At 43.3% G+C, this 12,558-nt stretch overlaps 1 protein-coding gene across 1 annotated transcript in view; it reads right to left on the bottom strand.

Annotated features, from left to right (window-relative positions):
* The window catches only part of gpat2 (glycerol-3-phosphate acyltransferase 2, mitochondrial), a 167,300-nt gene that overhangs the window by 31,446 nt on the left and 123,296 nt on the right, over positions 1-12,558 (bottom strand). Inside the window, exons 2-3 of the mRNA XM_083784966.1 lie at positions 3,094-3,191; positions 534-644 (exon numbers count right to left, since the gene is read on the bottom strand). Of these exons, the coding sequence (XP_083641092.1) occupies positions 534-644; positions 3,094-3,159 (177 nt within the window). The 5' untranslated portion in view covers positions 3,160-3,191. The remainder of the gene's footprint in view (positions 1-533; positions 645-3,093; positions 3,192-12,558) is intronic.

The raw sequence follows: 12,558 nt of genomic DNA, 5'->3' as shown, positions 1-12,558 counted from the left end.
CCTATGAGGGTGTTTATCTCTGAATCTGCACTTCCATGTAACATAATAATTTGGACACCCAATTAGGCCTATCAGGACGGAGAGTCATAGAGATACCAGACTGTACAGAAACAAATAGGTCCCTTGGATGCTATCACCTGTCATTACCACTTTATTACTGCCTACCCCACTGCAATTTCCCTTGTGGAACCGCCACTCTAAGGGCTGTATTTTGCGTGTCTTAAGTACCAGGTCTTATTACCTAACTTGAGTAAACTAAATACCTGGATGCGTGATCAATGCTCTTTGGCCACTCAGAATAGCCAAATGGCATTGATCACGCCTACAGCCCTAACTGTCTCCAAGGTGTCTACCAAAGCGTTTTGTTCCCCCCAGCTGAAATATCAAGGAGAGTTCCTAAAAACACTTGATGCCCAACGTTGAAATATTAGCGACCCGGCATTGAAAACCAAAACATACATACGCTGTACTCAGGGGAAAAAACAACAACAACGCATTGGTGGACACAGCCCCTATGATGCCAAGACTCTCACCAGACTGAGCGGGGTACACTGGTGGCAGCACTGGCCCACTGGGGGCCTGAACTTGGCCAGGAAGGGAACCACCACCTTCAGCTTCCTCTTGATCTTCAGTCCCCATGACAACTGAGGATGGGAAACACAACAAATATATATTATGTGTCACAGGAAATACGTACAGTACATTTCGTGGTTCTATGTCCCCCCCCCATCAGCGCTGAGCGCACTGATATAACAGACAGCAGCGCAAAATGTTTACAAGTTTATCGAGATGAAAGTCCCTACTCCCCAGTCCCCAGGCACACAGTGACAGCACTCCATGTTTACGGCACGCACGCACAGACAGACAGACATAATATTCTGTAGGCTATACACTGCAGTGTTTTTATGTGTTTCCTTAAGCAATTGATTCATGTACTCGTCCTCATTTCGATCAGGGCTAAAGTCTCCTCATTCGACTATGTCTATCCACGGTAACGGGACATCTTTGCGTTGCGTAAAATATGCCTTCTCCGTCTCCAACTGTGTTCAGCTCCTCACCCGCCACATTGTTTGCTTCATTTCCTTTATTTGCTGCGGATTGCATTCCCACTTGCACCGAATCGAAATCAAGTGCGATTGGAAGCGAAGCGAAACCCCCGTTTTTGGGCGGAGTAGAATGCGGTTCTTTACTTTGCATTAGGATTCGAATGAGCCTTCACACCTGCCAAGCGAAGCGAACTTTCGGACAATGCGCAGCAGGATTCGTTTTAATCGTAGTAAAGCTTTCTGGTGTGAATGTCACCTTAGTCTTGTTCCCCAGTCAGTCCCTGTTGGATCATTGTTTGGTGTCATGTTAGTCAGTTAGTTTGTGTTATGTATGTGTTGCACTTATGAATAATAAAACACGACATGTATTTTTGACACTACCTGACTGCCTGTCCTGCTTTTGGGTCCTCGATCACCGCACCACTACGTGATATCATGTCATGTTTATGAATTGAATACATACACTGTACAGTAGGACCCGAATGACTCACTGTACTCTGTTGCTGTTTACATTTCTGTCTAATAAAGTATTCAATCAATCAATGAAATACAGTACACAGGCCTGGTCATTTACAACAAACCACACCCAAGAGCCAACCACTGCTCACTGACAGTAATGACATCAGGTGGAATTATTTCTGTGTGTGTTTGTATGTGTGTGTAAGTATGTACAGTACAGGTGTACGTGACTGTCTTTGAGATAAAGTGCTGTACTTGAGAACAGCATCGATTATGGTGCTCAGGTGTGAATTGGCCTCATGAATCCTCCAGACGTCTGTAATGTTTTCTTTCCCCCACGCTTGAGCAATTGTGATAAATTGCAAACAAAACAGAGTAGCTGAATCTGAATTGTTACCTGGTGAGATACATTACCATAACCTTTGATCAATGATAGATTAAATTGAGTACTATAGACGAATAACATTATCCACATCCATTTCAATGATGAGTGGGGGGAGAGGGGGGGGCAAGAGAAAGAAGAGATAGGTGAACACCGTGCTGTGAGTTTGCTCAGTATACGTAAGGAGAGGGTGTGAGAAAGTCCCAAAATCTGAACCTGAAATCAATCACATCTAATACAGCGTATTTCAGGTTCAGTTTGGCACTACTTTACAAGGAATAACCAAAACACAGCCCCAGGAGTAGGGCTACAGGTACAGTAGAGATCTCTACCCCCAAAGTAGATAATTAGACTAATTTGAGTTGAATATCCGCTACATACTGTACCATGACATATCTTGAACTCCAGTGACATGAGATTCACTCAAACATGTTTATAAACTTGGTTCAGATGGCCTCTGCCCCAAGACCTAACTCTCTCCATCATAGGGTAATCTCCTCTGCAACCCATCTCCTTGCTCTTCCAGGACTGCTCTTTGTTTTTCTTTAGCAAAGGTTTTGCTTTCTGTCCATTTCTTTCCTCCAAAGTTTTAACTTTGACAGCATTTTGGGTGCAAATTCTTGGGTGGAAATTATTCTCATCTCTATAAACACAGCATGACAGTCCATGGACTCTATGATCCCAAATTCTGGTGGGGTGGCTCCTCTGTATTGTCTCAATAGAGACAATAGTGGTCATTCTAAGCACAGTAATGCCATGGTCAGTACACCAATTACTAGTCGTTTTGGCACTGTGGGTAGGTGCCAAATCGACTGTGGGCAGGTGCCAAATCGACTGTGGGCAGGTGCCAAATCGACTGTGGGCAGGTGCCAAATCGACTGTGGGCAGGTGCCAAATCGACTGTGGGCAGGTGCCAAATCGAGTGGCTAGTCTCAACTAGCCACAATGGTAGCTGCTACTGTAGATTCTACACCTATACCCCAGCGATAATGATTATTTTGATGGTTTTCCCCATACTTTGTCTCAATTGTTGCTCATGTTTTCATTTAAATGTTGTATTTGAAAATATACTGGCACCCACGTTGCCCACACGTTTTTTTGTAACTTCAGAGTTACTTTTAACATGACCATCCTGTACGTGCATGGTGTATGCTATTATAACCAGACAGGCTCAGTGTAGGCTGTAACGTTCTGTAAAGGTCTTACTACAGGTTTCTTCAGTTGAGTTGATGGGGGGACCATCACTGTGTTGAAATCATCTCCTTGTTCCATGTTGGGCCACCTCCACAGCCTTCTTCACACACCTACCAGCATAAATAAAAGGAGGTACAGTTTAGAGTGTTGTTGCATACAGTAGCAGTTATATGTGTGTGTGTCAATTTCAGCAAATACATAACACACTTACACGTACGCGCGCACACACACACACACACACACACACACACACACACACACACACACACACACACACACACACACACACACATCACATTTCTGCATTACATAAAAATAATTTAGTCCTCCAACGTTGCCACTACTCAGTCAGTACTACTCACCCATCTATCACTCATTGCCCATAGCTACAATATCAACCATCCATCTACCCCTCCTTCCCCCCCTGCAATCTTCCCTCAAATTCATAACTCTTGCCATTTCCTTCATACTTTTCTCATTAAGGAACATAAGTTTCAGTTTCGACTTCACCCTGTCTCCTTTTTAGAAACTTGTTTGAAAATTGTTTAAAAAGTAGAGTTTCAAAGTTTGGTGCTTGCGTATGCATGCAAGGTGCTGTAAGTTACTTCAATGGAATAATAATAAAGCATTGGGGTCAACAGGTATAATTGAGTTTTTGCAGGAACAAGTTCTACTTTCTACAATACAATTTCGCAGAAAATGTTTGCCTATTTTCACCTATTATGACGTGCCCAGAATAGGGATGATTGGGGTGATTAAACACATTGACTGCCACAGCCCCAGGTTTTCCTACAGGCGAGACAGTTCCTCGCCTACGGCGCCAGGGCGGTGCTGCGTAGCGCTCCAAAAATATATATTTGTGAAATAATGAAATCTATGGTGGGTGACTAGGCCCCCACTGAACAAATAAACAATAAATACACTTTGCACCCTGTTCTGTTCCTCACAACAACGTTTCATTTGCTGCACTACCTGCTTTAAGTGGGGGATGTCGTCACAGACTTGATATAACTGGCAACCCCCAAAAAAGCTGTTGTGTACATTTCATCCTCCTACAAGCGAGGTGGAAAGCCTATTTCAGCCTACCTGGATTTATGTCATTTTTGGTCAAAACAAGCTTTTTTAACAGCCCAAACTAAATAAACAACCAATGATCCCATTTATAAAATGTATTTTCCAGGTGGAAATTAAAGACATGGCTTTTTTGTTTAAATTCTGCACATCATGCAACCCTCGTCTGGTTCGACAAAAAAGGTAAAAACACACTGGAATACACTGGTGGATTAATTAATACCTGGCTGTCCATTAGGCCTACTGTAATCACTTTTATTTTGAAGATTATTTCTCTGTCATTCTCTGATCCTACTGATACTAACACATACACACCTTCACACACTCTTTGCATTCATCTACATCAATGGTTTTCAACGAGTGGTCCGCAACACGCATGTGCACGCGCGCACAGCACACTTGCATGGGGGGGGGGTACTTACTGTACTTAAGTACAGTACTTGAGTACATGTACTTCGTTACTTTACACAGGGCTGTACTGTATTCACACAGTTTATGTGTGTAAGTGGAACTGTGTTCAAAGGGAAAATGTGTTGTTTGCGATAACTTCCCTCTGTCTCTCTGCCCCATTAATTTGACTAATTAAAACCAAGACACAGCACCCCCCACTCTCCCTCCTCGCACCCTGACATGGGGAGATGGGCTAATTCAACGGGATCAGGTTCCCAGATTCATAGCCGTTTTCCCATGGGAAACCTTGGACATCAATTAGACATGTAGTCTTGCCTATCCTGGCTGTCAGGAGCAGGAGTGCAAGGAGGAAGAGGAGGAAAGAGGGAGTGTGTGTGCAGGGCATCTGCATATATCATAGCAGAGCCTCTAATGGGAACATGTAATCTGTCCCTTGTGGGAATACAAGGCCACAGGGAAATGGTTACAGATTGTACATGCCTCCCACACATACTTCCCAATTTGTTAACAAGCTACATAGATGTTCCCAATTTGTTAACAAGCTACATAGATGTACCCCCCCCCCCCCCCCCCCCGAACACACACACACACACACACACACACACACACACACACACACACAATGTGCACATTAACCTAGAATGTAAGTTGTATAATTCAAATCTAGGCCCCAAGCTACCCGTTATAGTGGGCTTCACTGATCCTTAACGTCTCTCCCTAGCAGTACATTTATGAATTAAACTTTAATTAATATGCAAGGGTTTGCTAAAGTGACCTCTCGGACCTAAATAATAAGCAGACTTGGCAACCTGACTGTAGAAAGTAACAGTACAGTAAAGAACCTGGGGGTTATTATTGATTCTGAATTGAATTTTAATTCACACATTAATCATGTTACCAAGACTGCCTTTTTTCACCTTCGAAATATTGCACGAATCAGAGCCTATTTGTCCTTGGACGATGCAAAAACGCTAATCCACGCCTTTGTTTTTTCTCGGCTTGACTACTGCAATGCACTCTTTTCAGGACTGCCTAAGAAAACGACTGACAGAAACTTGTCCAAAATGCAGCAGCTAGAGTTTTAACTAGAACTAAGATGAGAGAACATATTACTCCAGTTTTGGCATCACTGCACTGGCTTCCGGTTGTTTTTAGGATTGATTTTAAAATTATTTTACTTGTCTATAAAGCTCTCAATGGTCTCGCACCTCCGTACCTCCGTGACTGCCTACCTAGATATGTCCCTAACCGCCCCCTCAGGTCCTCCAATGCTGGCCTACTTGAAGTGCCTAAAAGAATGTGCACAAAAAAATATGGTGAGGCAGCTTTTTGCTTCTACGGCCCAACAGCCTGGAATAAACTTCCATTCGAGCTCAGACACGCACCCTCTGTAGACTTTTTAAAATCTCAACTCAAGACTCACCTCTTCACTCTTGCTTTTAGTTGAGTTTTACTATGCACGTTCCTACCCTGCCCTGACTGATTTGCTGCATGTGGTGTTTTTATGTTTTTATTTATTTTATGTTCTTATATTCAATTTTGTTCTTTGCCATTGTTCTATCATTTTAACTACTTGTGTTTTATTGTATTATATTTTTGTGTCCTGCCCTGTGAAGCACTTTGAGCTGCATTTATGTATGAAAGGTGCTATACAAATAAAGTTTATTATTATTATTATTATTAAGTGGGGTGGTGATTAGGAAGGATGAAAAATCACTGGCAGGTCAGGGGAGTGAATGTTGTTGTAGTGCCAGTGGGTTCTTAAAGTTGCCCAGATCAATGCGTGTGGTACCACGTGACACCACCCTCCCAGATTTTTCAGGAGCAAGCATGCACACGCAGATGCATAAGGACGGGAACACCTTTTGGGTTTTTACCTTTTAAGACAGGAAATCAGTTGAGTCGTTTTATTTGACATTTTTCTGAAAACTTCAGGACTTAGAAGGGATGTGCAACAACGAATAAATCAAGCCAAAACCCAGTTTATCGTCCAACTGATTGATTTAAAATCAACTTTGTATCTGTTTCAGTGGTTATGTTATGATGCTTATGTGGAGACTTTAGAAGGCAATCTAGCTCAGACGCTTTCCAACTCCAACATTTTTGTGCTAGGTTTGCTTTGGAGTTGATTGATTGGTATATAATAGGAATTGAAAGTCGGCAACCGACCAAACATGCTTGGATCTCCATCAACGGGTTCCGACCACGGCGGAACCCGTGATATAGACGGCAATCGACGGGACCAAATTAACTATTTACATGTGCTCTGCCCACCAACTCACGTATACAAGCCTACCACCATGTCTGTTAGGCATACAAGTTCTTAGTACAATAGAGCCCATTAATTTCATTTTGCTATCTGGTGTAAACATACCTGAAACTATTCTCCATTGATGATGAATGCATAGCGGAGGCAGAGAATTTTGTTAAAAGGGTCATTTTCTGCCTTAATCTGTACATCACAATAACAAGGAATGTGGCATAAAAAGAGGAAGATTCGGTGCTGTGCACTTGCCGTTGGAATAGGCAGCTCGTTTTTGACATGCTAATGAGCTTTGACAGACAAGCTAGTTGGGAGGAAGGATTGTGCTGAGCAGGCAGAGAGATAACGCCACAGGGACACCAATGTGATAGGCATTTATTCACCCTCAACATGTAAGCCAAGGCTGTTTTCAAGCGAATGGGCTGGCAGTGTAAAAAACACAATACACATCTATGCAAAGTATGCATACATGCACACTCAGACACACAACCAGGCACTCACACAAAGGTGTGGGTACATTCAGCTAGAGGCATAAATTGTACCTCTAGGCCTATTTCTTTCACAGATGCACACACGTGCATAGAATGCAAGCTCACGTAACAAAATTATAAAATAATCAGTGTGTCATGGAGCCAGTGGATTGATATTGATTTACACAAATAAAAGGACATCAGCAGTGTCTCCTCTCTGCTCATTTCTTGCCGGTGGCACAAGGCCAGTTCCAACCTTTAAAGATTTTTTTTGCGGCTTACGCCTTTATTGATTTTTTAAGGGATAGAAAGTAGGCTGACAGGAAACGGGAGAGAGATGGGGGGATGACATGCGGTAAAGGCCGTGTCGGGTCCGGGAGTCGAACCCGCGGCACACCGCGACTGGATCACCAGTCCGGTGCCCAGACCGTTACGCTACGGCCTGGGCCCAGTTCCAACCTTTTAGAACATTATTCTTAAAGAAAGAAAATATAAAACATATATGAATCTGTCAATATTCCCTGAAGCTAATTCCAGAAATAGACATAAAACACTAACTCACTGATGGCTTAGATATGAAATATTCCTATTGTTTTTAGTCTGATTTAATCCACTTAATTTCTGGTCCTGCATTATAGGAACACATTTAAACTCGTTATGTGAGATTTACAGTTTTCATTCCAAACTGAATCCCTCTGGATTACTTATAAAAAACACTGCATGGGATCATCCTCTTCATCCAGCCTTCTCTTTGTTTTGCTAACTTTTTCTTTTCTCCCTGTTGTCTATTTTTGGCCATTTCTCAGCTGGACTCCATTTCCCCTCTTCCAGCATTGGCAAAGTGCGAACAATGTGCTATTTCAAAGTATAACAAGGGAAAAGTGACTAAACTGCATCCCCAAATAGTCTTGACTTAAAAAGAAACACTTTCCTTTAATTGTATTATTCTCTAAATGCCAGGTCACCCATTGTAGTAGAGGATGTCGCTGCTCTCTAGGATAACACATGTACACATACCGGCAAATAATTCTATGTGTCCAACAACAGCTTCTCTTCAGATCAGAGTTCCCAAATCTGGAAGCGAGCAGCAGTCCAGTTTGTCTCAAGAATGACATAGCTGCGCCTTCTAGTCTAATCCACTTAATAGTCTGCTGCAAAAATTCGGTTCAACTCGAGAGGCTGTAACATGAGTTGTACCGAAGCTGAGATGTGTGCTGTTCAGCGGCAACAACAACGCAACGCACAGAAGTATTCTGCACAGACAAAAGAGGAGCCAGGCCTGTAACGAAGGGCAAGACGGTATCATTTAGTTTTTGGGCAGAAGTTGCAGGATTTTGGCGGAAGTACTGTTCAAGGAAATTACGTTGATGCTTTACAAATCAGTTTACATTCTCCGTCAATGAAACAAGTGTTGTGATTGGTCATTATTGCTCAAGTCAGAGAGAGAGAAAGAGAAATAGAGAGCGAGAGCTGCTGTTTACCTGCTAGTTAAATGAAACTAACTGGACAAAACACAACTAAATCCCAAAATGAGGATTAATATCCAGCAGGCAATAGCAAATAACTGCAAACTATTTAAACTAATTTAATTTAAAATACTATCATTCAAAGGAAGAGAGAAGCATTACCGATCTGATGGATGTTTTCAGCAGCTAGATGGAAGTTGTTTGAGCAACACAATCACAAAGTCCCTCGTTGAACTTAATTGCATTCACCTGCTGTGCTGGTCTGCAGGAGCCAGGAGGCACATAATCCAGTACAGGCCATTTTATCCCATACAATTCATAGGCAGACATTGTAGCCAATTGCTTGCTACAAAAGTGGGAGCTAATTAGAATATTGCATTTGATAGACAAAAACATACCTTTTAGCTCTAGTGTGTGTGTGTGTGTGTGTGTGTGTGTGTGTGTGTGTGTGTGTGTGTGTGTGTGCGTTTTCATGCTCCCGACAGCTTTATTGTGCAAAAGATGCGAGTAAATTGCACCAGCACCAAACAAAGACAAGAGTGCAAAAAGAGGACAGAAATAGACAATTATGAGCAAAAATGGAGAGTGAGAGAGAGGTGACTTTTTACCCTGATGTTTGATGTTCTCTAATTAGGCATCATTAAAGCGGACAAGATAAACATAACAAAGACCCATGCCAGTGCAGCCCGAAGCGCCAACGCATCCACTCACAATGCCACAGTCCCTGAACACATGAGTGGATACACAAACACACATTTGTAATACTATAATTGGGAGAACATCAACAATTAACAACAACAACAACATCAATCTTTTTTGTGTCATTTTAACCCTGACCCTAAAGCCACATGATGTGAGCTTGAAGATATCAGCTATCTTTGGGGAGACACCCGCACGCAACCCACATTCAACTAAGTATACATATTGTAGCATAACCAAGCCTAACCCTAAATGTCTTTTTTTAACAGGGAAAGTTGTCCTCATAATTCTTCTACACCCCCCCCCCCCCCCACACACACACACACACAGTGAGACAGAAAAAGAGCAGATTTGAGCTTCGGAAGGAGACAAGTCAGACAACAGATGCCATTGGACTGATCTGGGGATAATGTCACTGATCAGTCAGTCGTCTGATCCTGTCAGATAAATAAAGGGATTTTCACTCTTCTCATCTTGGCCGTCTTCACAGAATACGGGTTGCAATAGGGACCAACTCCACAAATCCACACACTCCATTCTCCGTCTGTCTCCCTCCTGCTATGTTATTTCTTTTTCCTCCTTCAGAGTTCTCCTTTCTTTTTGCCTTTCTCCACCTGTCTCCCGACAGCCATGATGTTTTATTAACTACCATTGGCTACAAGATCTGCTCTGCTCTGGTGCTTTCTATTCAGCTATACTGGCCAGAGAGCTCCAATCCAAATAGTTATGCTTAATTTATGAGCGTTTCGTACTTTGTCATATGTCTCACGCACAGAAAATAGCCAATCTACAAGCCCACAACACATTGTGCGACTGTATAAGTCAGGGTTTTACTGATAACTAATTTCACACGTAGGCAATTCTAACATGTAGTTCCAAGCAACACTAACTAAACAAAATGTGCATGCTGCAATCGTGCAAACATTAAAATTGTACAGTGCACGCGCACACGCACACGCACACGCACACGCACACACACACACACACACACACACACACACACACACACACACACACACACACACACACACACACACACACACACACACACACACCCCTCTATACAGATTTCATATTCAGAGACCTCAGAAAATGTCATGGACAAATACAATGCATGGTGTCTTATGTAACTGCCCTATTTGCTAATTGATTCATAAATCGGTCCAAAAATATTCTTCAAGCGTTTGTAACAATGCTTGGAAGTTGTTGGTAAACACTGTACTGCATGTAAATGTGCCTGGTTGCTGCGTGCGTGCATGTCGGTGCAAACGCAAGGGTCTGTCCCGTGTGGCATTGACATGGAACATTGTGAGTTTGTTTGAGCAGTGCTGGTCCATTGGCTTATAAAAACATTAGTGTATTAAAAGGTCACATTAAACAAATTGTACTGATGTAAACAAAAGGGAGCATTCATCTTTGACTTCGAACACACATCTCCATCCACCCCTACAGCGTCAGGAGATGGGCGGCATGCCCACAAATAACATAATGAGAGAGGAAATGGATGTGATTTGATCCAATTTGAGGCGTGACAGACTGACATGTATTGTGCACAGTCTGCATACGGGGAAACCATGAGCATTAATTACAAATTTAAGAGTGTAAAAATGAACTGTTCAGGGTCCATTCTTGGGCTCTCAAGTTAAATGAAAACTCAGTGCATTCCAATGTAGGCCCCTGCAGCTGGGGCTAGCTGACCTAGCTGAGAATAACTATATCTTGAGGTAATTTCCACCGTCCACGAATGTGTTTTTTATTCTAACAGAGTACAGAGACAGTGTAAGAGAGGAGTCGGTGGTGGAGAATGAGAGAGGATGGACAACAATACTGTGTTATACTCCGACACTATAGATGCTGCACTTGGTGTGTGTGGGTGTGTGTGTGTGTGTGGTGTGTGTGTGTGGGGGGGGGACAGCAGCACATTTTACCCTCACCCAGATTGTCCTTGTGTTATTTTTGGACTATCCAACTATAAATGAACCAAGTCTCTGTCTGTGTACTGTGGTAGTCCACATAACTCGAGAACTCGCCCTACCGACTTCAAATTTGACCCACACGTTCCACCCCACCACAGAGAGTGCAGTGCCTGGTGTCGAGTCGGTCGGACCCACGGTTGTCCAGAACCGCCCCAAAAAAGCTTCTGTCTGGGCTTTGGACAGGGCCCCGGCCTAGCGTCCATATATGGAGCTGTCCTGTTCCGACATCATTCTGACGTCTGCATAGACTGACACTCCATATTTGAGTATGCCTGACAAAGAACTCCATATATGGGCATAAAAGGGACACAGATATAATATCTGGGTGGGGCATGCATTTCCAACTTGCATCGTTCCAAGTAGGCCAGTGCCCAACGGGCACCGCTGTAGAGGCTCCAATGGGCACCGCTCTAGTGGTACAAATTTGGGGGTGTGCGATGCTGCACATTGGGAGTCAAACTTGGTAGTTCGCAATACGCAAGGTGTTAGTTGAGCTCTTTTTCGGGATGTTTAGATTAGCGATGGGGGAGAGCGTGACCCCATAGGCTTCTAACCATATTTATGAAGTGATAAAAGTTAAAACTGAGGATATAATGGGAGATCTTGTAATTTCATTGGTCAAACAAACCGGAGTGACAACACTTAATCCGGCAGTCCACATACTGTAGTGTTGGATATACAGTATAACATCAGCAAATGATCCATCACAGGCACTATTATCTCTCTCTATCCTTCCGTCTCTCTCTCTGGCACGCACGCGCGCACACACACTGAGAGAAACTGACGCCGGCGTGTCCACACCACAGACAGTATAACGCAAGGTGCTAACGTTGCTAATGCTAACTAGTAGCAGCTAAACGAATGGATTGACTGGCGAGTCACAGACAGTGTGTCAAAATTGGACCGTCTGTCCCAACTCCCGCCGAGTCCCGAGTCCACACAAACAGGGTTTTTTTCCGCGGAGCGACCAGCGGCGGCACACATCATGCCGCCCAGATGCAAGCAGAAATATCGCTCAGAATCATTAGTGACTCACGAGATTAGTCCGTCAGATAATTCTCCGGGCAGCGAGCTCGGTCTCCACCCCCACCCACAGACCCCCTCACCCCCCCCAAACATCT

The sequence above is a fragment of the Protomyctophum parallelum genome (assembly GCF_964188405.1).
Source record: "Protomyctophum parallelum genome assembly, chromosome: 15".
In the NCBI taxonomy this organism is placed as follows: domain Eukaryota; kingdom Metazoa; phylum Chordata; class Actinopteri; order Myctophiformes; family Myctophidae; genus Protomyctophum; species Protomyctophum parallelum.
This window is presented reverse-complemented; position numbering and strand designations above follow the sequence as displayed.